This window comes from Musca autumnalis, unplaced genomic scaffold (assembly GCF_047663935.1).
Source record: "Musca autumnalis isolate F117 unplaced genomic scaffold, ASM4766393v1 scaffold_5, whole genome shotgun sequence".
Classification (NCBI taxonomy): Eukaryota; Metazoa; Arthropoda; class Insecta; order Diptera; family Muscidae; genus Musca; species Musca autumnalis.
The window spans coordinates 145,322,212-145,349,786 of record NW_027412088.1 but is presented as its reverse complement, the minus strand read 5'-3'; the positions used below and the strand labels follow the sequence as shown (position 1 = coordinate 145,349,786).

The following is a 27,575-nucleotide window of genomic DNA, read 5'->3' as shown; positions in this document are numbered from 1 at the left end:
TCCATAGTTGAGTAAAATCATAAAATTGCTGTAGTGGGGAATTCGATTTAAGAACATCTAATTTTATGAAATTTTTTAATGAAATTCGCGCTAGTGTGGACAGGGACAATATAAAAAATATATATAAAATGTATATTTTAGAGTGAAATCTTTTTATTCCTGCTTTGTAATATAATAGGATCTCAAAAAATAATAATAAAATGAGTTTTATTTTTATGGAAAAACATCGATTTTTAGGATATAAAATTCGTTTGTTTATTCTGTCAAAAACCTTGTTTGTTTTGCTAGGTTTACGACGTTTCCGACGTATGTAATATACGTCAGAAATGTATGTCATATACGTCATCATTTTAGACAGACCATCTCTGACTTTAAATGAAAGGGGCTTACACCTGGAAAGTTTTTGCGGATTCTGAAACTACAATGTTCATATATGAAAAATTGAATTTTTTGAATCAATCGCGTCAAAGGTCCCATTTTTATGGTTTTTTAGGTTTCCAGGATTTTGCATGGAAACAGCAAATCCTATCGGAATGGCGTTAGAGAAAATGTTGTAGATATGAAAATTCTCTACAAGATTGAACTTTATGAAAAGTGTTAAAAGTTAAATGAAAAGTGCTTACACCAGAAAAGTTTTTGAGGATTCTGAAACTACAATGTTCACGGATGAGAAAAACCGTGGAGTTGGTTTGGCTAGGCAGTTGAACAGGTGCTCTACGCCATCAATCCTGGAGGAATATGAATTGAGGAGGATGCATCAACCTATCTTAATTGTCCCAAAACGACTCTCGTTTGTCGATGCAGCTTTGTTCATCCGCTTTCACAGATGGTATTTGATTTTCGAGGACGGTATTCCTACGATTAGCTCTCATAGGCTCCGTGACTGCATCAGTAGGAATACTACCTAAACCTGATTGATATGCCTGTTGATCTAGAGGTTCTTTTTATATCTTAGTTCCTATCCCTATATATCATGAATTTTTTCCTGAAATGCCTAGGCGGGGTTACACATACACAAGATGAGGTTTCGGATGGTTTTGTCATTAACAACCAAACAAATAGTATATAAACAACATTTTGTTACGCCAACGCAACAGATAAATCTAAGACTCCTTATGTAAGTGGTCCATCTTGTTGCAGTTCTGGGGACTGGAGGTTGGGACACTTACAAATTCTTCCAATCTGGAGCCACATATCTTAGCCCAGCCAGAACTATCGCGTTGTACATGTTTAAAATGGTTATATGCTCCCTAGAGTTCTCGAGACTTTAGGAACAAGACATAAACCACAAAACGTGTGTTGTTTTTCAAGGGATCTTAAACCAAGAAAACGTGATTTGTTTTAAGAATATTTTTAAAAGCATCTTAGATCACAGGTTTTTATAGAATATTTTTCAAGTGACCATAGACCACATAACGCGAATTTCTTAAAGAATATTTTTCAAGGAACCATAGAACGCAAAACGCGAATTTCTTAAAGAATATTGCTCATGGGACCACGGACCACAAAACGTGTATTTCTTATAGAATATTTTTCAAGAGACCATAGACAACGTGTATTTCTTAAAGAATATTCTGCAGAACAAACCATGTAGTTCTTAAAGAATATTTTTGGGAGATCTTTAGAACAAAAACCGATGATGATTTTCATCTCAAAGCATGCGCGAACGGATTTTATAAGCTATCGAATGTGACCACCAGGGCTTTGGGCATCGGAAGTGGTCAATAATGTTTGTAAAATCCTCAAAATATTTCAAAACTTGGTTTAGTTACCGTTTAATATGATTTTTTCGCTGACTACATAAAATAAACAACCCACATCAAAAACCAACCTTTTACGAGGTGATAGGTTTTCCTACGTTTATCGAGATTGCAGTAAAACTTGGTTTAGACTATGCACTTATACGATGATTAAGTGCATCATCTCTATTTATTAGACATGTATTGTATGAAAATTACAACTAAAGTCCACAGGATTTGCTAAACCAAGCATAGTCTAAGCGGTGTAAATCAAATCAAATTATCGCTTGCTTGACTGGCCGTCCATGTTTGTCGGTCATTCACATACATTTTGGTTGTTTGACAGTCGGGTCTCGATTAAAAATAGATGCTATTCCCATTTTAACTCTAAAACTTTTAAAGGGAGATTTTTATCCATTAACAACGAAAGTTTTCAGCTGATATAATTCAGAGGTTAGGCTAAAACCATTAAAATACCTGTATTCCAGATATGTTCCTAGATATAGCCACAAAATCGAGTATGCAACATTGTTCTCTTTAAAGCCTTTAGTGAAATTTTGGTCAAAATAGTTATCACGTTTTATGCATGCAATTTTGGCTAACGTAAGAAATAGTGATTATAGACCATAAAATCATCCTTTTTCAATTTTTGACCAAAAATCGTCAAATAGGCCAAAATTATTTATACAAATTAAGTTATAGTGCAATGCTACAATTACGTTTTTGTGCCACAGCTTGTTCTGGTTGAGATCACGGCTACTATGTGCCTCATCTCTCCCACGCCGTTAAACTTGTTCAAAATTTACTACTATGGATTCCAACGATGCAGTACTTCATATGTTCTTGCCACTTTTTCCGTTTGTGGTCACCGAATAGCCTTTTGACTTCCAATGCCAGCTCTTTGACTATGGGATCCCAGCGAAAAGTTTGCCTCCAAAGAGGCAGTTAAATGATATGTACAAGTGATTTGGAAGTGCATCAAATTATGCATTTTCACTCATGATTTTTACAAGGGAGTGACCCCGGAAAGAGGCACTCCATTGCACCGCATTTTAACTGACGCTTTGGCATTGCATTTTAACTGAACCTTTGGCACTGCATTTTAACTGACCCTTTGGCATTGCATTTTAACTGACCCTTTGGGGTAGAATAGGAGGCAGTCCAGAGCACGTGTTTTGAATAACAAAATAAAATTCATTTATTATTTGTGTAAAACAAAAATATTAATACCTTTATTTAATTAACACAAATTATGAAAATTCTCTATTGAATTCAATCGCAAACATGTGTTTCCTCCGCTCTCCATTTAATCTAAGCTGAACTGTTTTTGCTTCATCTGCTAAATGGGTTTGATATTGTCTTCCCATCACCAGTTAAGATTTCGACATGTACTCCAACAGCACTCCATTGGGAAATTTTCTTCTCGTGAGTTACCGGAAAAATGTTCACAAACTAAATATTATTATTTAAAATAATATTTAGTTTGTATTAACAAATGTTTGGAAATGTTAACACGATTATCTCTTTTTGGAAATGTATTCCGCTGCCTGTAGAGATGTACAAACTGATTTATGTACAGGTGAACGGAGTGCCTTTTTCATGACTCCGTTTGCACTGCATCCGGATGCTGTTAAATTGTGAGGAATTGGAGTGCCTTTTTCACGACTCCGTTGAACTGCCTCCGGATGTTGTTAAAATGTGACAAATGGATGTGATTCTTTGGATTGCATCCAAATGCGGTTAAAATGTGAGGAATGGAGTGCCTTTTTCACGACTCCGTTTGAACTTCATAAAAACATGCCGTGAAAGAACTAGTCTACATTGCACTACTTCCAATTTATTTTGCTGGGATCGTTATCCCCGCCCCAATGCTGAGAAATTAGGCTGCAATAGTGATGAAGTCTAGGAAATTCCTCTCTGCTACCCGAGGGATAGTTGTCTGAATCCTTGCCAATTAGGTTAATTCGGGTGGTCTATAGAAATAAGATTGGGAATTGGGTCATTTGCCAGGCATGATGTATATGTCAGGAGAAGTATGTTGTTATTATGCCACAATTTGTATGTCAAAAAAATAAAAGGGTTTTGGACAATTTTTACAACAACTGAACTATTCTAATGAAAGAACTTGTATACAACGCGAAGAGCTTATAATATTCTGTAAGAATTAGAGCTCCGAATACTCGCGCGAATTCGCTCGAATTCCACTCGCGAGTGAAACTCTTCCCTCCCTCCCCAGCGCCAAACAAAAACTTTCCCCATCCTCAAATAAACTTGCCCCAAAACAACCAAATTTTCACTCGCGAGTAAATTGGAACTCTGGTAAGAATACTTTATGATTTTCTGTGAGGCAACCTTGTACTCTTCTTTGGAAAGTCCTTGTGTTCTTTTATACGAAGACTTTGGGGTCTTCTAAAGAAGTCTTTGTTGTCTTGAAGTCCTTGTTTGCTTTAGTGAAAAATTATAGAGGTTCTCTATAGAAGTACTTTATGGTCTGCAATGAAAATTCCTCTATAAGAAAACTCTGCGATCTCCTATAAAAACTTCTAGATATTCAACTACAAGGCCTTGAGATCGATTTGAGGCTTTTTATGATAAGACTCTGCCATATTCTTTTAGAATAACATATTGTATTGTCCCGACTGTGGTTTTCTATAGAAGTACCTTGAAGTTTTTGTAAGAAGCTTTTGATGTCTTCTATAAGAAGAACTTTTGATATTCTATAAGAAAACCTTGTGGTCTTCTGTGAGAAGACCATTAATTCTTCTGTATTGAGCTTGATACCTTCTATAGAATGGGCGTGAGGGTGTCTATGTTGTGTTCTATGAGATGGTCCACTATGACAAGAACTTGCAGTCTTCTTTAAAAAGCCTTGCTGCCTTACATAGGAATGCTTTCTATGTATATATGGGAAGAAAAGAAAGAAAACTTTATTTTCTTTATGGTCTAGTCAATAAAAATGCATTTCCTGTAAGAGAAAAATTGTTCAATGCATTTCTAGTACCAGAAAGGGTCCTATAATTAGATACGAGTACACCCCATTCCATCTGATTCTCTTGTAGGAGTGGCCGTATAATCACAATAAGAGTAGACCCCCTAATAACCAACGAATATTTAATCATTGTTTTACAGTTTTGCCTAATAACCGTATTTTAATTCATAAATTTTTCAAATTTATTAAAACAATTCGTCCCCATCCACATATCAAACAAATGAAAAACAGGCACACCACAAACCTGTACAATGTATAATCCAACATCCAACTTCAAAACATTACTGACAATTCGGGCTCTAATGGCAATTAGTGTTGCTATTAACAAGTTATTGTCAATAACAATGTTGTTGCTGCTGCTGTTACATATTCAACCCGTTGCCATTTGTTGTTGCCAATAAAATTCAATCAAACAACTGCAAATCAATAACATGACAACATTTTACAAATACTTTTCAAGCCGCACACATTTATTTCCGGACATGTGCCGCTGCCGTTAAAAAGACTTTGTGTGCCGCACCGCTAGACCACAAACGCAGCAAGTTTTTTCTTAATGTTTGGGACTTTGTTTTTTGTTTTGTTGCATATTTTTTCATTGGCGTTGTTGTTTTTATTTTAGCCTTTGTGATGCCTTGGATTTTTCATATGAATTGTAAATGTTTTTATTTTGTTGGAAATAGCCGCTATTACAACAACAACGAAGAGAAAAGAAAAAGGAAAGATTGGCCTCAGCCTAACAGCAATAAATGAACGAACGAAATGAAAACATGTTTTACAAGATCTATAATCAATTGGCTTTTAATATAGATGACGTTAAATGGATGCGCTAATATTTATCTCTCTCACTCAAGAATATGCACAATGGGTTGGATTCGAATAGAGTGCAACACGATAAAACTTGGACACATAACTCGTAGAACACGTTGTGGTCTTCTATAGGAAGAGCTTACATATGAAGGCTTTGTGGTTTTCTCAAGGAGGACCTTGTGGTTTTCTATAAGAAGACTTTGTTGTCCCCAAAGCTAAGACCTTGTTGTCTTTTAAAAGAAGAACTTGCTGTATAAAGTGAATTCTGTTCCTCGGTTAGAAGCTTTTGTAGTTTTCTGTAAGAAGACTCTGTGGTCTTCTATAGGAAAGGAAAGAAAATCGTGTGGTCTTCTATAAGAAATTTTGGTCTTCTATGAGAAGATCTTTAGATTTTCTATGAGAGGATCATTAGGTTTTTCTATGAGAAGCTCTTTAGGTCCTCTATAAAGAGACTTTTAAGTCTTATGTGAAAACATATTGATGTCTTCAATGGGATGACATTAAGGTCATCTGTGAGAAAACATTGATGTCTTCTATGAGAAAACACTTATGTCCTCTATGAGAAGAGATTAATGAAAAGACATTAAGGTCTTCTTCGGGGAGATCTTCTATAAAAACATATTGATGTCTTCAATGGGAAGACATTGAGGTCATTTATTAGAAGGTTTTGGGGTCTTCTATGAAAAGACATTAGGGCATTCTATGAGAAGATATTGGGATCTTCTAGGACATAACCTTGGGGTCTTCTCGGACTAGACCTTGGAAATATCTTGTTGGTGGTTGTTTACAAGAATTCCGTGTAGTTTTCTACAAGAACACTGTGTAGTCTTTTACAAGAAAACCTTGTGGCCTTCTATAAGAAGGCTTTTTAATAAGAGGACATTCTGTAAGAAGAACATGGGGTCTCCTAAAAGAAGTCCGTGTGCTGTTCTATAAGAAGAATTTCGGGTCTTCGTTAAGAGGGCCTTGCGTTCTTCTATAAAAAGATCTTGTAGTGCTTAATGAGAAGTCCAGTGGTCTTCTATGCGAAGACCTGTGGTCTCTATTCCATGAGAGGAGCTGTGTTTTCGCCGATAATAGGTGTGGTCTTTTATCTTTTTTTGCTCTTCTTATATATGACGACAAGGCCTTCTTATCTTGCTTAAGAAGAAGGTTTTTCGTATCGAACAAAATGAGGTTTTTCGAACAGATGAGGTTTTTCGGATAGAAAAAAATTCCTCAAGACACTGAGGAGGTTTTTTCGTATAGAAAAAAATTCCTCAAGACACTGAGGAGGTTTTTTCGTATAGAAAAAAATTCCTCAAGACACTGAGGAGGTTTTTTCGTATAGAAAAAAATTCCTCAAGACACTGAGGAGGTTTTTTCGTATAGAAAAAAATTCCTCAAGACACTGAGGAGGTTTTTTCGTATAGAAAAAAATTCCTCAAGACACTGAGGAGGTTTTTTCGTATAGAAAAAAATTCCTCAAGACACTGAGGAGGTTTTTTCGTATAGAAAAAAATTCCTCAAGATACTGAGGAGGTTTTTTCGTATAGAAAAAAATTCCTCAAGATACTGAGGAGGTTTTTTCGTATAGAAAAAAATTCCTCAGGACACTGAGGAGGTTTTTTCGTATAGAAAAAAATTCCTCAGGACACTGAGGAGGTTTTTTCGTATAGAAAAAAATTCCTCAGGACACTGAGGAGGTTTTTTCGTATAGAAAAAAATTCCTCAGGACACTGAGGAGGTTTTTTCGTATAGAAAAAAATTCCTCAGGACACTGAGGAGGTTTTTTCGTATAGAAAAAAATTCCTCAGGACACTGAGGAGGTTTTTTCGTATAGAAAAAAATTCCTCAGGACACTGAGGAGGTTTTTTCGTATAGAAAAAAATTCCTCAGGACACTGAGGAGGTTTTTTCGTATAGAAAAAAATTCCTCAGGACACTGAGGAGGTTTTTTCGTATAGAAAAAAATTCCTCAGGACACTGAGGAGGTTTTTTCGTATAGAAAAAAATTCCTCAGGACACTGAGGAGGTTTTTTCGTATAGAAAAAAATTCCTCAGGACACTGAGGAGGTTTTTTCGTATAGAAAAAAATTCCTCAGGACACTGAGGAGGTTTTTTCGTATAGAAAAAAATTCCTCAGGACACTGAGGAGGTTTTTTTCGTATAAAAAGCTTTAAAGATCGCAAATTCTTAGCTCGCAAGAGAGTAAAATCTCTCTATTAGTGAGTATCAACTACTTTTTGAGAAACCTTCAACATAGTAGTTGATACTCACTAATAGAGAGATTTTACTCTCTTGCGAGCTAAGAATTTGCGATCTTTAAAGCTTTTTATACGAAAAAAAACCTCCTCAGTGTCCTGAGGAGGTTTTTTCGTATAGAAAAAAATTCCTCAGGACACTGAGGAGGTTTTTTCGTATAGAAAAAAATTCCTCAGGACACTGAGGAGGTTTTTTCGTATAGAAAAAAATTCCTCAGGACACTGAGGAGGTTTTTTCGTATAGAAAAAAATTCCTCAGGACACTGAGGAGGTTTTTTCGTATAGAAAAAAATTCCTCAGGACACTGAGGAGGTTTTTTTCGTATAAAAAGCTTTAAAGATCGCAAATTCTTAGCTCGCAAGAGAGTAAAATCTCTCTATTAGTGAGTATCAACTACTTTTTGAGAAACCTTCAACATAGTGCATCAGGTTTTTGCGTATTTAGTAAATCTATCTATCGAAAGCGTTGCTGTTTGTATGTGGCGTGGTGTTCGATGAGATAATACGCCTTATAAGAGCAAACTACAGCATAACCCAAAGAAAGAATAATGCAAAAGAAAGGCTTACAAAAAAACAACGAAAAGGAATAAACGCCGAAACCTCAAAACAAGAGCACTAACGCTCATCCTCAACAACGACAAAGTGATTTATATAAGCAATTTTATTGCGTTAATATATTGCAATTTCCACCAAGCGTGGCATGAATTCACACTAACTACTGATACAGATACTTGGAGAATATGTGCGCATCTTCTTCATCTTGGTCTGCATTTTGCCACAAATGGTAGCAGACACTGACTCACTTAGAAACAGACAAAGCAAAAAAAAATCCAGATCACGCACAAATCGATATCCGTACGGATGGCAATAGAATTTTGCCGGCAAAACTAAACGAGGAAATATTGGAATGTATCCCAGAAGCTTGGGAAGAAGCTTTAAATGGTATTACCAGAACTTGGCTTAGTTTGTCTGTCTGTCTGCAGGCCGTACCAATCGATCGATCGGACGGCCTATCTTACAAATAAAACAACAGCATCAATTGCAACAAATTCTTTGATTAATTTACGATCAATTGCAGTGCAACAAATATCCCATCTTGGAGGAAGATTTTTGTGCAATTTGTCGTACCCTACAAACCGAACAAACAAACAGCTGAAGTTTGTGTTGCTGGTCTTCCTGTTTTTTATTCGGAGTGATGTTGTGTTATTGGCAAAACCTGGATAATGATGCTGTGGATGATTTGGCTTTTGTTGACTCCCAGCATTATTATTGTCATCGTTTACAATGATGAGGATGTTGACTAAATGAATGCATGTTCCTCTGATGTGTCATATCAGCCGGGCCGGCTGTAACAAAAAACAAATATTCTCCTGTTTTTTCCACCACTTTTGTTGAAGATGATATTCTTCTCTTCTGCTAACCTGATGACTGATGCACTAAACTACATTCCAATTATTAAACCAGATTCCAAAGACATTTCTGACCATTTGCCGTTTTTATCTGTTTCGTTTTGTTTGTTCATTCCCAGAGATCATAAAAACGGCTTCGGGCCAGAATTTAATATGGCACAAAAATGTAACAACTTCAGTTGCGGTAGCTGCTACAGCAGCTACATGGCGACGAATGTGTATAATCGCATTTAATAAATTGATATTTATTCATTGATTGGGTATTAATTTGTCAATGTGTCATGTCATCAAAGAAGAGACATGTTTATGTCCGCTACAACGGTAATGGACCATTGCAATGTTGAATGCTTGTAATTGGGTGGAAATATGAAAAAAATATATACAACACAAAAATCACTTACCTCCTTGGCTGGCAGAGGGTCAGGCCCAAGTCCATTCTGAAAGAGGAAATAAAATAGAGCATTAATAAAGATGTAAGGTACTGACAGATGGGAAGATTATTTGGGGTTTCAAGTGTATTAAATACATATGTATATTTAATGCACAACAATATAATAAACGTCAATGTACAATGGTGCAGAAATCTTAGTTGTCCACAATGGTTTCTCAGTCAAAACTGCAACCCTTGTTACCCGAAATTGTACGAGATGATATAATAAAAGAATTCTGTACTTCCCCAAATATCACAGTGCGAAATTTGGGAAGTTTAGTGGAACTTTAAGGGATTTTCAAAGTACATGAAATTAATTAAACTTTTATTGAATTCGTTAGCTAAGTACTCCACTGCAAATGGTCCATACTCAGTTTGACGATTTACTTCACGAAACGACTTAAAAATGCACTTAAAGTTGCACTTTTGTTTATTATTTTTTTTTGTAAGAAATGTATTTTTGGTTCATTAAAAAATGGAGTGGCGCGGACAAATGGTAAGTCAGTATGCCATGATTTATTTTTCTTAATATTTTACAAAACAATTATGATATTTTACACTTTAAAAAATGCAAAAAAAATCCCCTTATTGTTTTCGTGCAATTTGAGTCGGAAAAAGTGATTTTTTGAAGTTTTCAAAATTATAATTTTTACTTTCCGTGGACATTTCAAAAGCGAGTTCCGTACATTCACGTGTTAAGATATATATAATCTGAAAGATTGGATTCTCCTCTGTTCGCAAAACTATAAAACTGGTGCGGTATCGCGCGGTCTTTGGAGATATTCAAGATTTTCTAAAAAGACTTCGGGAATTTCATTCAGTTGCATTTTCCAAAAGTGGAAGGTAAACGCGACAATGAACGCCATTGTTGACTGTGTTTTTTAAGAAATGGACTCACTAGTTCTAACGATGATAATTTCTGTAAAATTAAGAAACCTCTCGCAATTTTTCATAGTTTTGACCTCTAAATGTTGGTGATTTACATATAGTGCAACATTTTTGATGCTGCGGTGCAAATACCAAAATACGTTAAAAATTGTAATGCAGTGCAGACCTGAACTTGATCTGAAAGACATTATTAACAAAATTAATGGTGCAGACCTGCTGAATGGACCAATAAACATTATAGATACAAATGAAAACAAAAAATAATGACATTTTACTCCTTAATTGATGTGTAGGGTTGTGGGGCTTCACCCAGAAGTGGACCTATGTTGACAGCTTTTGTGTGAGGAGGGTTTTTATTCGCTAACATCTTAAAATTTACATTTGCATCAAAATCGGCTGCAAATTTTTGTCTTTAACCTTTAAAATACCCAATATGAGGGAACCCGGCATGTGGGGGCTATTCCAAAACGCGAACCTATATTGAAAATATTTTGTACATAAGTTTTCTATCCGCTGAAAACTCAATATACCAATTTGCATCAAAATCGATTGAAAAATGAATGTAAAACTTAAAAACGGCAGCCACCGTTACATGAGCGCTACAGGAAACCGCGGGTCTATGTGGCCCAATTTTAGCCCCACACTGTCCACTAATATAAGAAACTTTTGTGCAAAATTTTAGGAATCTACATCTTTTCCTTTAAAAGTTATTAGTAAAGTTCCGCTAAAGTGCTCATATTTCGCACTGTGCATATGGGGAAATCTCAGTACGTTTTGACATCACTCGATATTGCTTATACCAATACCATATATACAAAATTTATTTCATACAAATCTTGACATTTTTGAATGAATTCGAGTAATCTGTATACGTATAAAGCAAATGGTGTTAGTTACTACGCTTATAACTCAAGAACCGCCGAACTGATTTTGACAAATCGCCAATTCGGAATGGTCTCATGGGAGAAGAAGAAAATTGGCAGCGAAAACATTTTTAAAGGAAAGAGTTTAGTTTAGAGTTTGTAAAGATTATTAGTAGTTTCGGTCAGATTCCAATTGAAAAGATTAAGATGATAACGCAGAAAATAGTGTGTATGTGTATATTTTTTGTGGCTTTTGGGTTTGTATTTATATTTCATCCAAACAAATATTTGTTTGCACCCAAACATATATTTGCTTGCAAGGCCAAACATATGTTATGTTTGGGACTGTTGCGAACATACAAATATATGTTTGCTGCAAAATATGTTTGGGATATATGTTAGAGAGGCCATTTTTTTTTCCTCCATGTGTGCAGGGAAGTCACTGTGATATACTCAATGCGAGGAAGTCAAGTCACACACTTCCTGAAGACTATAGACCGATCAGCCTACCTTCCTTTCTATTGAAAACCTTATAAACTGGGCCTTGAAATCAGGGCCAGGCTTTCAAGTACTGTTATAAGTCCTGCCCAACATGTTTAAATCAATAGCAAATCGGGGGAAAATGCACTGACTGAGGTCGGTGGTCTTATTGAGAGGAATGTGAACGACTTAAACTAAAGGTTAGCTCTTGACATAGCAGGTGCCTTTAATAACGTTAAGGTTGAATCTATCTCTAATTAACATGTTTCCTTTAAACTGATCAATTAGATTGACGGAACGGTCAGCAGCAGGATCATCAACTCAAACATCGGTGAGAGTTTCATTCGGAAGTCTGTCACTAGGGGTACACACTATGGTGGGGTTCCATCTCCACTAATTTGGCTTAGGAAATACTTAGGGAATTCGATAAACTAGGAGTAAAACGATCGCTTATGTAGATGACGTGGTCATAATGGCCAGCAGGAAGTTCCCACAAACGCTATCGGAATTCATGCCAGGAGCTTTTGTCAAACTATCGAGATGAGCACAACACAATGACTCTGTTTTAGATCTTTTTAATTTTTTTTCTTTTTTAGATCTCTCTAATGGAGTGTCGAAGAACGTGTCAAGAGAGATCTAAAAAAGATTTTTAGACTTTTGAATGCAAAAAGTCGATTAATCGAAAGTCGACTTACTTATCCCTACTCTGTTTTCAAACTAGAGTAAAGTCAAACCTTTAATTCTGCCTGTACCACCAATTCATGGGAAATGAATATTCGAAGAACGTGCCAAGAGAGATCTAAAAGACCTATACTCATACAAGAATTTCATTGGCAAGAGCTGGGGACTGAGACCACAGGTCATCCATTGGATCTTCACGACCATAATACGTCTAATTATTACTTAGGTTCTCTGGTGTGGTGGAATGCTTTGAGTAAGACATCGTGTCTTCATAATCTAAACAATGGCCAAAGATCGGCAGCAATACTAATCACTAGTGCCATAAAAACACTCTACGGACGGCCCTCAATGTACTACTCGACGTTCATTCATTGAATGTTGCAGTGCAGAATCTAGCAGCCGATAATGTTTTGCGGCTAAAGAAGGTAAATTCATGGCACAGCTCTGAAAATGGTCACGCAGCAATTCTACAATGATCTGGACTACATCTGGAATTGCGTATTATATATCACCACAACTGCACTTCACTTATTGTCAGTGTTTTCCCTTGGAAGATAACTGCCATGGAAATACAATTTCACACATTGGAAGTTGGGATAGCTTTTAATGTCGGATGATTCTTTTTAATTATGGAATTGATATACATATGTATAGCTTTGTTCCTTTACGTTAAAGTTTCTTCATGTTTTACCATTTTTACCACTTTTAACTCGGAAAGCGTTCCTTAACGCCAAAAAGTTATAAAACTGGAAGCAATTTTTAAGAGAGTGAGAGAGGAGAGAGAGCCAAAATGGCTTTATATTTTACTAATTTCTGCTCGACAAATTTCGTTGTGTAAAAAGTGGAAAATCTGTCAAACTGCTGATTTGACATTTATTTGACAATTAAGGCAAAATGAAAAAAGAAAACTACGCGCTTTGTCAAAGCGAAATAAAAAGAAATAAAATAAGAACAAATTAAACCAGTGCACAATGGTCGCAAATCCAAATTTTCTGGTCAAAACTATTTCAACGTCCATTTTGTATTGAAATTAATTATTATTTATAATAAATGTGTACAAACAGCAATTCTTACGTTTTATCGACCAAAATGACCAAAAACTGTCAAAATTTGTTGAACAGGGTGGTCCCGTTGTGTGGGGTCTAAACCAAAACATTGACCTATGTTAATAATTTTTGGTACGAAGGATTCATATCTTCCAAGAGGTCAAAATACCAAATTTCAGCCGAATCAGACATAAAGTGTCGCTAAAATCTACAAAATATCTAAAATCGGACGGTACTTTTATGTGGGGGCTGTGACAAAAAATTGACCTATTTTCAAAAAAATTATACATACTTGTTTTCTACACTCTGAAACCCTTAAATATGAATTTTAAGGAAAATCGGTTGATAGATGTGGATATTACCGTTCTATTTCAATTGGATACTACGTATAGTCACAAGAGGTATTTACAAAAAATTCTCCCATCTTAAATAGAAAAATCCACTTTATTTTAACTGTGGCAAATTTGAGCACGATTTGACTTTATTAATACAGACCCCCTGCTATCTTTCAAATTCGATGTGGAAGTGGACATATTTGGACATTTTTTTAAAAGTTCAAGTATATTTAAAAAATATGTGTAAAACATAATTTTTAATATATATAAAAATATTGATTTTATTACGCTGATTTTACAAATTTCATTGTACTTTTTGTAAATATTATGAAAGTACTCATTAACAGCTTCCCGATTCATAATAACTTTGGTCTCACTTCTGTATATTTATGCAGCGATGCAATACAACAAAAATTGTATATTTTACAGCACAAAGTCTGTTTTATTTTTACATAAAAAAGTGTCAACTTTGGTACTGCGCCAATCAACGAATACTAACATTATTTACAAAACCTAATCATTTCAGATGACTTGATGTGTTTTTTATTATTCTGTGCAAAAAAAAATTAAAATTTCGAAACTTTAAAAATAGGGTTTTGGCCAAAAAATTCCTGATTGAAACCTATGTGCAGTGAAACAAAAAAAAATAAAAAAAAATAAAAAATAAATATTTGTTTTTTGGCATTGCTGCCAGATCTACTATTTTTCCGTTTCTTTACTTTTGTGCAAAACTTGTTACGAGAGAGCAATTTTCACAGTTTTCTGAGAGAAGAGAGAACTTCTCTCTTTTGCTACTTTTACTATTAAAAAAGTAAAGGAACAAAGCTTATGTATTTTTCTTATGGTGGGCATTAGTGCGGACACATGCTGACATAACGCATACGCACATGCGATCTTCATTTCAAATTCTTGCGACACAAACAATTGAGGACTACTTAAAAGTATTTCTTGCGAAATTACAGTTTCAAATTTCCAATTTTTCTATAAATTTTTATGACATTTTTCAGAGGCACAGCAATATCAAAAAGCAACTTAATTTGGTCATAATGAAATCGAAATCCAATTTAATTGAAAATAATCATAAAAATCTCATATATACATCTCTAAGCGATTAAAATTGGTAAATATTTTGAAAACATTGCAATTAAAGTCTCATAAATTGTGCAATGGACATAAAATATTTGTTGAAGACATTTCAAGTTGTTAACTCATTTGCCGTTATATCATTGTAGCTCACTATGATCATAAAAAACAGATGAAACAGTTCGTGAGTGGAATCTTAAAATAAATTTGGAACACACAAAATTACTACGAATTTGGATATATTAAATAGGCAATTATACAGCTGAGAATATTTAAAGAGGAACACATTTTTTATGAAGATGAAAATTATAACACTGTGTGTAATTTTTTGAGTAATGGTTTATTAACCATATTCTGACACCGCAGCATGATAGAAGACCAAAAATAAGAAGATACGTGTCCCGGCGTTTTTCCCTATCACTTCTACTTTCGCGGTTATGGGCCCCAAAGACCTGAGGCCTTTATGTCAAAAGCGATCATTTTGTCAGGCACATATCTTCTAAACCGCCTAGAATTTGGGTTTACTCATAGAAGAAAAGTTGTAGTTCTCGTCGTAAAGAATAATAATTGTGAACACATGAAATCCATTCAAACTCACCTTCAAGATCAAAATCGTCAAGGTCAAATTTCCCTTTTAATTTTTTCTCGGATTTTAGTCTACAGATATCAAACCGATCAAAATTGAAGAAAACAGCCAATTAGAAAAATGTACCTTAGATCTAAATAAACAACTTTCTAGAATATACGAACTCTTTAGAAACGGTTCTTAATGGTCAAAATAGCAAATCAAATGCGATTTTTATCCTTTTTCTCGGTCTCTGCTCCATAGATACTAAACTAAAGATATCAGCAAACAACTTTCTGAAACATACGAAATGTCTATGACCGGTTCTTAAATGTGAAAATAGCCAAAAACTTTTGAAAATATTAGATTTTTATACTTTTTTCTCCGATTCCGGTCCACAGATACCGAACCGACAAAAAATTAAGAATACAGTCAACTACAAAAATGTACCTAGGCTTTCAATAAACAACTTTCTAGAACATAAACAGATTCTAGGAACGGTTCTTAAACCTCAAAATTCGATTATTTCAGATCATTCTTTCCTCTTCAGATCCGTAAATAACAAACCTTTCCAGTTTCCCTGAGTTTTGAACAGTATGTTATTTCCAGTCCTGAGCTGGGGGAAAAGTTGAAAATAATTAAATTTTTTGTGAATTTCAGCTTGAAGAACCGTTCCTAGAATCTTTTATGTTCCAGAAAGTTGTTTATTGAAATCTTAGGTAAATTTCTGTAGTTGACTGTATTCTTAATTTTTGGGCGGTTGTTGTATCTGTGGACCGGAATCGGAGAAAAAAGTATAAAAATCGAAAATGTTCAAAAGTTTTTGGCTATTTTCACATTTAAGAACCGGTCATAGACATTTCGTATGTTTCAGAAAGTTGTTTGCTGATATCTTTGCTACATTATTGTGGTGTATTGTTTTCTTGAAATTTGAACGGTTTAGTATCCATGGAGCAGGGACCGAGAAAAGAGGATAAAAATCGCATTTGATTTGCTATTTTGACCATTAAGAAAGAATTCGTATGTTCTAGAAAGTTGTTTACTAAGATCTAAGATACATTTTTCTAGCTGGTTGTTTACTTCAATTCTGAACGGTATGATATCTGTAGACTAAAATTCGAGAAAAAATTAAAAGGGATATTTAACCTTGACGATTTTGACCTTGAAGTTGAATGGATTTTATGTGTTCGCAATTATTATTCTTTAAGACGAAAGCTGCAACTTTTCTTCTAAGAGTAAACCCAAATTCTTAGCGGTTTAAAAGATATGTGCCTGACAAAATGATCCTTTTTGACATCAAGGCCTCAGGTCTTTGGGGTCCATAACCGTGAAAGTTGGAGTGATAGGGAAAAACACCGGGACTCGTGTCTTCTTATTTTTGGTCTTCTATCCCTCTGCAGTGTCAGATTATGGTTAATAAATTTCGTGTCGCACAGTGTAATTAAACCAATAAAATAAAAAATAAATATTTCATTTCAGGAACATACATGTGTCGCCCATTAAAGATTTATTTATTCTAACCTTCTCATGTATGGCATCTTTTTCTGGATCCCAATTAAAAGTTTTTTTTTTAATATTTTCTTCATCTTTTCTTAGTCTACCTTTTCGTAGTTAACTTGTCTTAACATTTGCCTCATATTCCCACAAGCCATTCAAGTTGTCATCAATGCATTAACTAATCGAATGCTAATTGCGAATGGTCTTCAGCCATATACCAAAAAAAATGTAGAAAAAAGGAATGATGATTAAAACTATGTAGCGAACAAAAGCCTAATTTGTTGTAATTTGTTTTTACTTTTCTTGTTTTTACTTCTTTTATTTCTATTTTGCTTTTTATAAGCATTGTGAATTGTGAGTCGCGCGAATTGCTTACATTTAATGAGCGATTAATGTGATTTAGCACGCCGCACAAAATAATGTTGCAACAGCAGCAGTAGCCATTAACAGCATTAGGGATGGTTTATCAGTGTTAAGCAACAGATGTCTTCTTGTTGGCAGACAGTCAAGAGGAACCCCCCGTCCCAGACCACACATTTTATATTGGCCACAATCACTTGTTAATGTGAATGTGTTTAGCCGCTCGTCTTGCCGTTTGCATCGTTTGCAGGAATATTTCAATTAATTTTCATTAAATTTTACATTGGCTATAATTGTTGAATTTTGTTGCCGTTGTTGTTATTGGCAATTGTTATTGAATAGCTTTGATAGTTTTCCCTTTTACGACGCTGCTGTTAAGGAGTCAATTATTTTGAAAGTTATTTTATTCGTTTAATGAATGTTTTGCAATAGACAAACGAACAACGCCAAATATTTTTGTTAGCAATTAAAAATTAGCTTTTAGAAGCACCTGTTGCACGTTGTGCGTGAGACAATATAATGTAGTCAATGAATAATAACCAATAAATATACAACAAATGAGGATATAACTATTCTTAATAGTAATAAAGCAGTGTACTACATTGATAGTTATATTTAAGATTATAATCAGACGGAACTGTGTTCTTCTTACAGACGTACATAAGTGGATGAGGAGATAAACGACAACGAAAAAACTTATGCCGTCGTTGAGAGGACAGCGAATACAAGTTGCGGCAAAAAATCAAAACGATTTAAGAGCAGGCCTTGAACTGCTTTTATCCAAAATTTTGTGTGGGAGGTAGCCGAAGAAGTGGACCGAGATTCGAAAATATGGACCAAATCGGTCACTGCCTGCTTGAGTTATTGTGCGTAAAATTTAACGAGAAGTTGTGAAATTTTGTGGTGGAGGTATCTGAAGGAGTGGACCAATATAACCCATTTTCAAACTTAAACTAAATATGGACAAAATACTACGAAGGTCAAATTTTGGACCGAATCAATTGATCCGTTCGTGAGCTATAGACAGACGGACGGACATGGCTAAATCAACTCAAAACTGTTTGTAACGGATTTCGTCGAAACATGCTTGGGGTCTAAAACCATTACTCCGATGAGACATTTTGAGGATTTTAGCCACAATTTTAAGCCGAACTCTTTTGACATGTAAGGTTTCCAAAGGTCACAAGACTTCTCCACCAAAAAGTGTCAACATATGTCCATGTTTTGGTATAGCCGCCTTATAACGGTACCTCCCATTTCCGGTATTTTTATGGTTTTACCTATATTTTTTGACCGAACTCTAGGATCAACAAACCCCCATGGTTTGATATAGCCCCCACATAACGTTTCAGCCCGATTTTTGGTATTTTCGGATTTTAGCTACATTTTTTTACCAAACTCCCTGTAATTTCTACACCAGAAATTGTCAACATAGGTCCATGCTTTAGTATAGCGCCCATATAATCTCCCGATTTTCGGTATTTTGAGGATTTTCGCTACATTTATTTACCGAACTATCTGCAATTTCACATTTGAAGTGGTCACAAACTTTTCCAACGAACATTTTCAAAATAGGTACATGTTTTGGTAAATATATGTACATCTCCCTATTTGTAGTATTTTGAGGATTTTACCTACAATTTTTAACCGAGCTAGCTGTAATATTCCATTTAAGGTTCCCAGCAGTCACGTAACATCTCAGCTAAAAATAGTCAACATATGTAGGTTCATGTTGTGGTAAAATGGTACATCCCGATTTTCAGGATTTTAGCTACATTTCATGACGGAACTGTCTGTAATTTGACATTTGAGGTTTTCGGTATTTTGAGGATTTTACAATATTAAACCGAATTAGATTAATTGACCGAACTATGTGTAACTTGACATTTAAGGTTTCCAGTGGTCACAAAACTTCTCTAACAAAAAGGTTCAACATAATTCCAAGTGTTGATATAGCCCCCATAACGATTTTCGGTATTTTGAGTATTTTAAATAAAATATTTAACCGAACAAGCTGTAATTAGTCATTTCAGGTTCTCTGCAGTCAGGAAAATTCTCCACTTAAAATGTTTAGCATACGTCTACGCTTTTGTATAACCCCAGTATAACAGTACCTCCCGATTTTTAGATATTTTAAGGATTTTTTCCACAATTATTTCTACATTTGTCGAGTAGTAATTTCCATTTAAGTTTCTCAGCAGTTACGAAATGCATTGTTTTGAGGAGTTTAGCTACATTTGTTGGCGGGTCTATCTGCAATTTGACATTTGATGTTCCCAGTTCCAACAAAACTTCTCCACCAAAAATTTTCAACAAACTTTGATATAAAAGTTCCGCCCGATTTTTAGGTACATTGGAGACCTAGGTTCTCTCACGTAACTTTGCACCTCTCTTTCTAGATTATAAAGACGCTTCTAACATGCCTGGGTGGAGGATTCTAATCCCTTAATATGGTGACACTCACGGTAACACCCTAAAAAATACTACAACGAAGGTTTATGTAGTTAGTGGTCGGAAATCTGCTACCATCGACATTCATTACTGTACTCACCTCTATAGTCCATGTATTGAACAAATAGGTGTTCATCTTTTCACAAATATCACCAGAGAAGGTACCTGGCGCCAATCATCTACATACGTTACGATCTCAATGTCTTCTAGAGGAAGTGGTATATTCACTCTATGGAGCTTGGCCTTCTCGTTCCAGAATTCCAAGTACGACTGGCGCCCACACATATAATTGCTTATCCAACGTTCCAAACTTGGCCGGAGGGCAGTCTGCTCCATATCCTCAAACATCGTGGAGTGCTTGACAGTTTTTGGTAAATCGAGCGCCCCAACACTGTCCTATCACGCGGGTTGTTCAGGTCGACTAATAATGTGGAGTGTTATCGTGCTATTTCTAACGGCAGAGAAGAATAAAACCTCTGACGAAATCGGTCTGTACGATTCATATATGCTGGCATGCTTGCCTGACTTCAGTAGCATTACCATGGGGATTCCATCCGGGCCCAATGCTTTGAAAGATTTAGCGTTCCTGATGGCCTTCGCAGTTTTAATTGTAGTGGTTCATTCGCCCTGCCCTTTCTGCTACCAGAACATCAGAAGTGTTGGGCAGATCTACGAACCGGTGATTAGAGCACTCTCTGAAACTAGACCAATTAGCTTTCCCATGATTGAAAGTGCGACGTTCAGTGGTGATGAAATCGGGCGGTCTGCTGATGGAGACAATTATGGGGAAATGATCTGACCCAAGAAAATCGATGGGTTGCCAGGTGACGTCATTTTTCAGACTTGGTGACACGACGGTTATATCTGGAGAACTTTGACACTCTCTGCTAATTCTGATAGAGGTATCCCCATTGTCTGTGTAAGACGTACAGCTTTGAATCTATTTCACCAGCACTATACCCATCTGGTCATTTCCGCGGACCGAACGTCGGTTTTGACCTTCCAAAACTAGGTTAATTTTGGGCCAATAAACTGAAGTACAGCTATTTATCGAAAGGATATATGAGTTAAGCAACTCTACATCGGCAGTTTCACACCTGGCTGAAATACATTTCATGTAAAGGTCATTAGAGCCAGACTAAAGCGAGATAAGCCTATATTAAACATACTGGTGCAATAGGAAAGCTAATCCCCGACCTCCACTTATGGTGCGATCTTTCCTCACTACCATGTAATCATCACAACGTTGGAAGCTGCTGTTGTTGTTGTAGCAACGCAAATATGTTCGTTCGTGTATTGCTGCAGTTATCAGGTTATGGTTCCTCTGTATCCAGACTGAAAAATTCTGCAACTTGAACTATTTGTTATGTTATGTGTTTGTGTTCGTGTAAGCTGTAGTTGTTGTTGAGTTTGGTTTCATGCAACGTCGCAAACGCGATATTCTTCCGACTAATAAAAGACTTCTCTTTCCTCTTATCTGGAAGACCATTGCAATTAAATTGCAAAAAGGGATTGAAACAGCAACGGCTGGTGTTAAGTGCTGCGTGTATGGCTGGAGATGGGGGAACTCAGTCTCGTATTCATTTGACGACTAACTGGGGCTATGTTCCCATAGGATGCAGTAACCTAGTCCCTCACATTTACGAGTCCAGAGCAACACCAAAGATGTACCCACTCCCGGCATCTATTGCATCTTACCGATGTTTAATATCGGTAAATGCGGATGTGACAAACCGAACACAATTATATTGGTCCTACGTTTCCTCCGTCCCGGTTCGTACTAATAAAATCCGGAACAGTCATTCCGGGATATGCTGCTCCCAATACAGCAAATCGATGGAAATTCAAACAGAAGAACCCGGCGCCATGGGATTGATTCGTTTGTAATGGGTAGTCCTCGTGGTTGCTATTACGACGGTATACTTTATTTGGGAATATTACCTTAAAACTGTAAAAAAATCAACGGCCACCAACTAAAATGACTAGTGCACAGCATAACCCTCACAAGAAATTCCTTATGTGGCCCGAACATTACACATACTGCCTGTTCATGTATGTCGCACGGAAACCTGTACGAAAGGAAAGCAGTCACTCGCTTCCGTCTAAAAATGCGTTCATGTATTTCGCAAACTATCGTGCGACTGCCGTTACGTATCCTATGCGAAATACTACTAATTTGAATGTACATTTGTATAGTCCGGTCAAAATAGACATTGAAATAGCAAAAATTCCCACAAAGCTGAATTTTGGTGGAGAGCTAGGGTTTGCCATTAGAAGCAACGCCCTAAAAGTCCCCATCGATCCCATGTGTGCAAAAAAAATTATTCGGGGTCAAAGGTCAAAATTTAAGGGTTTTTAAGGTTTTCGGATTTATTTTTTGAAAACGGTTGATCTAATCAAAAAGTGACTAAGGTAAATATTGTAGACAGAAAAATTATCTACAAGTTTGACCCTTACAATTTTTTTCTTATAAGGAACCATTCTTGAGATATAGCTGTTCTAAAAAACACATGATTTTTATGCACTTATAAGGGAAATATGCACATATTCAGACGAACCGGCTAATATAAGCGAAGTAATCGTGTCTGTCCCCCAAAAATATATATATTTTCTTGAAGAGCGAAATTATAGCTATCTTCTAAAAAAAATTCCAACAAAATCGGAGTCTGTTTAGTAGAGTTATTCAATGTTAGAGTCATTTTATGCAAAAATAGCCCATTTAACCCACATGTATAATCGAAAGCCCATCGGGAACGACCCCAACGAAAACTCTCCGATTTTTTTCAAGTTTTGTCCGAAGGTAGGGTTTGTTGCGCTGATTACGGAAATGTATAATTTTCAACGGTTGCGGATCCGGTTCGCCGGTTATTAGACCCGAAAGGCCAAATTTAAAACCCGGGTTAGACCCGGTTCTACTGAACCGATTACTGCAAAGTGGATATCGTTTGAAAGCTTACGGAAGTATCTAACACATAGTGTCGTTACTTTAACCGGTTCGCCTCATAATGTACTTACGCGGCTAATTTTTTATTTGACCTTTAGATCGAGATATCTCGAAAATGGTTAGTCTTTTTTAAGAATCATAAGGACCAATCTTGTAGACAATTATTGAATCTACAACTTTTACTTTAGCGGGCTTTTGCTAAGTATTACCGTTTTGGAGAAAAATTAAAAAAACTTAATAATGCCTCCAAAAATGACCTTTGACCCCGAATATCTTGTTTTGCACACATGGGATCGATGGGGACTTTTAGGACGTTGCTTCTAATGGCCAACCCTAGCTCTCTACCAAAATTCAGCTTTGTGGGAATTTTTGCTATTTCCCCCTTATACGCATGTCTATTTTGACCGGACTATGTACAACTATGTTCCATAAATGAGAGCCAAATGAGAAATGAAAACAAAATCCACATATACATACAAATATTGGAATATGTGTAATTTGTTTTGTTTGAAAAATAAAATGTGTCGGTATTTTGAATTATTTTATTTAATTGATTTCTTCAAAATAATGAATGAAAGCGCCATTGAATCGTATCTGTAACATTTTTATTTTGTTTCAAGAATGTGTTGCATAAATTTGTTTTAAGATTTTCTATGTTATTCGCGAGTTTACGTTCTACTCGGCAGCTACAAAGCAAGTGAGTGATTTTGACATTCTCTTTCTATAAGAGACAGTCCTTTCGAAATACATAAACCCAAATTTAATGGAAAAGTGTGCGTTTACGTGTTATTTCGTAGGGCTTGTCGGTCGCATAGATTTTCGTTTCGAAGGTGTTTACATGAACAGAAAATGATTTTTTTCCACTTCCGAAGCGCAAGAAACCTTTCGGTCGACATACATGAACAGGCTGATAATTATAGTTCTTCCAAACCTACATCGAACTCAAAATCAATCATTTTCTACCCTGAACTTCGAAAAATCGTAAAGAACACAAAGTGCAATTTCTGCGATTTTATTCGTTTTTCTCAAATCTCCTGAAAAAATGTAAATGGAAAGTAGTTTTGCTTTCAGGACATCCTTTAATTAATCGATTCATCAGCCCGGTTTTGTCTTTAAAACTAATGTCACTTTTCCTCTCATAAAAAATCTACAATCGACATAAGATAAATTGCAAACATTAGCAAAAAGGAGTATCAACAATTGGTGCTCGTTTGAACGCCTGCCTTAAGCAGATATCTATTGAGCCACTGTTTGGTTAATTTACATTTTATGCGTCAAACGCAGGAAGTTTTACGACGCGGTCTGGAATGGTAATGCCATTCATGGTTACTTATGTACATGGCCATTGTCATGGTCATGTGAATGGGGGGAAATTTATGACATTAAGGCCGTTTGGCATGCCATGCACCTGCAAAGCATAACAGTTATACACCGACAGACGGACAGACAGACACACGGCAATTATGTTTACAATGAGAAACATGCACATACACCGTCATATGGTTACACACACAATACGACAATGAATGTTGGCCTCAATGGTCCACAGGTTTTGCTGAGGATCATGGAAACGGAACGACTCTCTTAAGAATAAGAAATGCAATTTGAAAACACAACAACAACAGTAAAACGTATTGTGCTAACATATTCACCAGACAAATGCTACAAATTGAAATGGACGTTGTAGCGCAACAAGTATTTAACCAACAATGGTCCGCCAGCATTCATTCGCATGCGTTTACTAATTTAATAAACAACAATTTTCAAGTTGTTTCCATAATGCAGCCATAACTTAGCATATGAACTATTTTCATAAAATACAAGTTATAATCGCATTATCCGATCCATCTACAGTGGTCATTTATTTATTAAAGACTATCTCTTGGTTATGATCGCCATTATGGTATTTCATAATCGGCGAGGAGTTTTAATCTATTTTTTTTCTTCGTCGTCTTCGGAGTTTTCGTTGTACAAACGATCCGCCGCACACATAAACCATAAAATCACAGTTAACAATCGTAGAATGAAGACAATGTTTAAAATGTGAATTAGTGGTTAAATGACTGGCTAATAGCTGGTTATTGTTTGTCGGTTGGTTAGTTGGTTGTTTGGTGGTCAAGTGCAATGGGGGATTCTTTTGATGTAATCGATCGTAAAACATTAAACGTTTGTCATACCATGGCGCCATTTGCAACAAATGGGAATTGTTGTCTTCTTTTATCATCTTTCTCTAAGATGTACGAAATAAAATTAGCCACAATTCCAAACCAAGTGGCTTATAATATGCTACCGGACTAACAAATTGAAGATCGGACTTTAACTGAAATTGCAAAAGAAGTCCGGTAAAACTTAACCATTAAAGACTACAGGACATATAGTCTTTCTTTATTTTATTTGAAGACCCTCGACAAATTATTGCCGAAATCAGATCTAGCTTATGGACAACTTAGATTAGCAAACGCGGAATGCAGATATCAAAGTGAAATCTTGCAAAGTTGTTGTTGTTGTAATAATGTTGATACCCTCAACAACACACCCCCACCACCCACTAGCGAAGACGAAATATTAATTTTGATTGGTAAATGTGGCAAAAACCATCAAATTACCCAAATTAGGGCGGCATCGTTCTATGTGGGGCTATATCAAAATGTGGATCGATACCAAACATTCTAGGAGTTTTATAATGTTCTTTGAAAGCTCTATGTTTAATTTGTATGGTCAGCAACGAATTTTACGATATGTTTCAAGGGACACATTTAACATATACTCTATCATAGGGGATGTACACCAAATCGTCAAGCATATCAATCGATTTAACAATGGATCAACATTTTAGTGCGATTGCATTATTGCCCACATCTTTCTGTTCAAAGTGGAGTCAGCGTAAATTTCGGTCCATTGATGTTCTCAGGGGGAACATAATAGATGGTATTGTCTCATTTACAATATTAAACCAACACAAATAACCATGGAGAAACATATTTTTCAATACATGCCCAGGTTTTAGTATAACTTTTTTTCAGCGACGTTTTCGACGTTATTTCGATAATTTCTTAATGACAGGTTTTATGTCCACAAGAAATGCAAAACTATAACCGATTTTTATCTTCACGTTCAACTAAAAATTATTGTACTACAATAACAATTTTTCCTGTATGATATCAGAAAAAATAAATAGTAAGAATTAGTAGATTTTTGCGGTTCTGAAACAGACCGATAGATTAAGTACACTCTGCAACAACCTTTAGGTCATGACGGGCAATTCGCAGTGGGGGTGATAGTATTCGGTTAGGAGGGTTGTCCGGACAAACTTTTTTAGAGCCTCTTATATACCCTTAATTCAATGCAATTGGCCTCCAGCAGATAGCGCTATACTTCACAAGATTAAAGATTAAGCTATCCTTTATAATCCTTTGGACTACATATAGAGTCATTGGTACAAACGACCACGTCCCGAATCCATTTGGTATGGGTGTGCTAAATTTAGTATCATCTTGTGATCTGAAAAAGAGCACTTTTCAGATACCTTCCAGTCCATAACTTCGGAGTCTTCCAAATTGGTTAGGGTGATGTCAATTACTTCGCCTCTAACTTTATTTTGGAAAGTGGGTGTGGTACCCCTATTACAAATTCTTAAATTATTTTGCAAAATGAATTTGAAAATTGAGTCACCCCTAGTGTTGGTATCGCTTCTTCTCCAATGGAAGTGGTGAGCATTTGCATCGCATCCAAGAATGATGTGGCCTGTGCTCACCATTTCGTCCATTAGAGTATTTACGATACCGCCGGGTGCGTCGGGGTCTTCATAGGGCATGTAGACAGAGGCCATTATAAAGGGTTTTCCATGCCCTCTGTCCATCCTTATGGTGGTGATGTCTCCTCTGCTGAAATTAGAGAGAAGCATTAGTTAAAGATTAAGTACACTCTGCAACAACCTTTAGGTCATGATGGGCAATTCGCAGTGGGGGTGATAGTATTCGGTTAGTAGGGTTGTCAGGACAAACTTTTTTAGAGCCTCTTATATACCCTTAATTCAATGCAATTGGCCTCCAGCAGATAGCGCTATACTTCACAAGATTAAAGATTAAGCTATCCTTTATAATCCTTTGGACTACATATAGAGTCATTGGTACAAACGACCACGTCCCGAATCCATTTGGTATGGGTGTGCTAAATTCTAAATGGAGGTGATGGTAAAAGGTCTAAAGATCCAATTCCCTAAGAACGCAAAATACCAACATTCGGCGAAATTATTTAAAAAAATATTGGTACGCGTATTTTTCGGGGGTAAGTCCATGGTTACGTCAGGAATGGTGCAAAATCTTATGGAGACCAACTAAACTGACGGCTTCACACCATAACTATCAAAAGGATAGATAATGGTTTTAGACCCCAAGTATGTTTGGACGAAATGTGTTTCAGACAATTTGGAGTCGATCTAGCAACGTCCGTCCGTCTGTCTGGCTGGCTGGAGCGCACGATAACTCTCGAACGGATCAATATTTTGTCCAAACTTAGTTTAAGTTCGAAGATGGGTTATATCGGTCCACTCCTTCCGATACCTCCCCCACAAAAGTTCGAATATGTTCGGAATATTTGTACGCACGATACTTTTGAAAGTAGTAACAGAATTGGTTCATACTTTGCACATAGTGAAATTTCTTCCAGACTTAGATGAGGTTATAATATGGACTCAATCGGTCACTCCTTCGGGTACCTCCCACACAAAATTTGGGAAAAGTTCGGTTTATGACCACCTCTCGAATC

The 27,575-nt window shown here is 36.1% G+C and overlaps 1 protein-coding gene across 1 annotated transcript in view; it reads right to left on the bottom strand.

The window, feature by feature from the left end:
* LOC141404744 (uncharacterized) overlaps positions 1–27,575 on the bottom strand; it is a 445,852-nt gene that overhangs the window by 347,737 nt on the left and 70,540 nt on the right. The window contains exon 3 of the mRNA XM_073988448.1: positions 9,587–9,622. Coding sequence (XP_073844549.1) covers positions 9,587–9,622 — 36 coding nt within the window. The remainder of the gene's footprint in view (positions 1–9,586; positions 9,623–27,575) is intronic.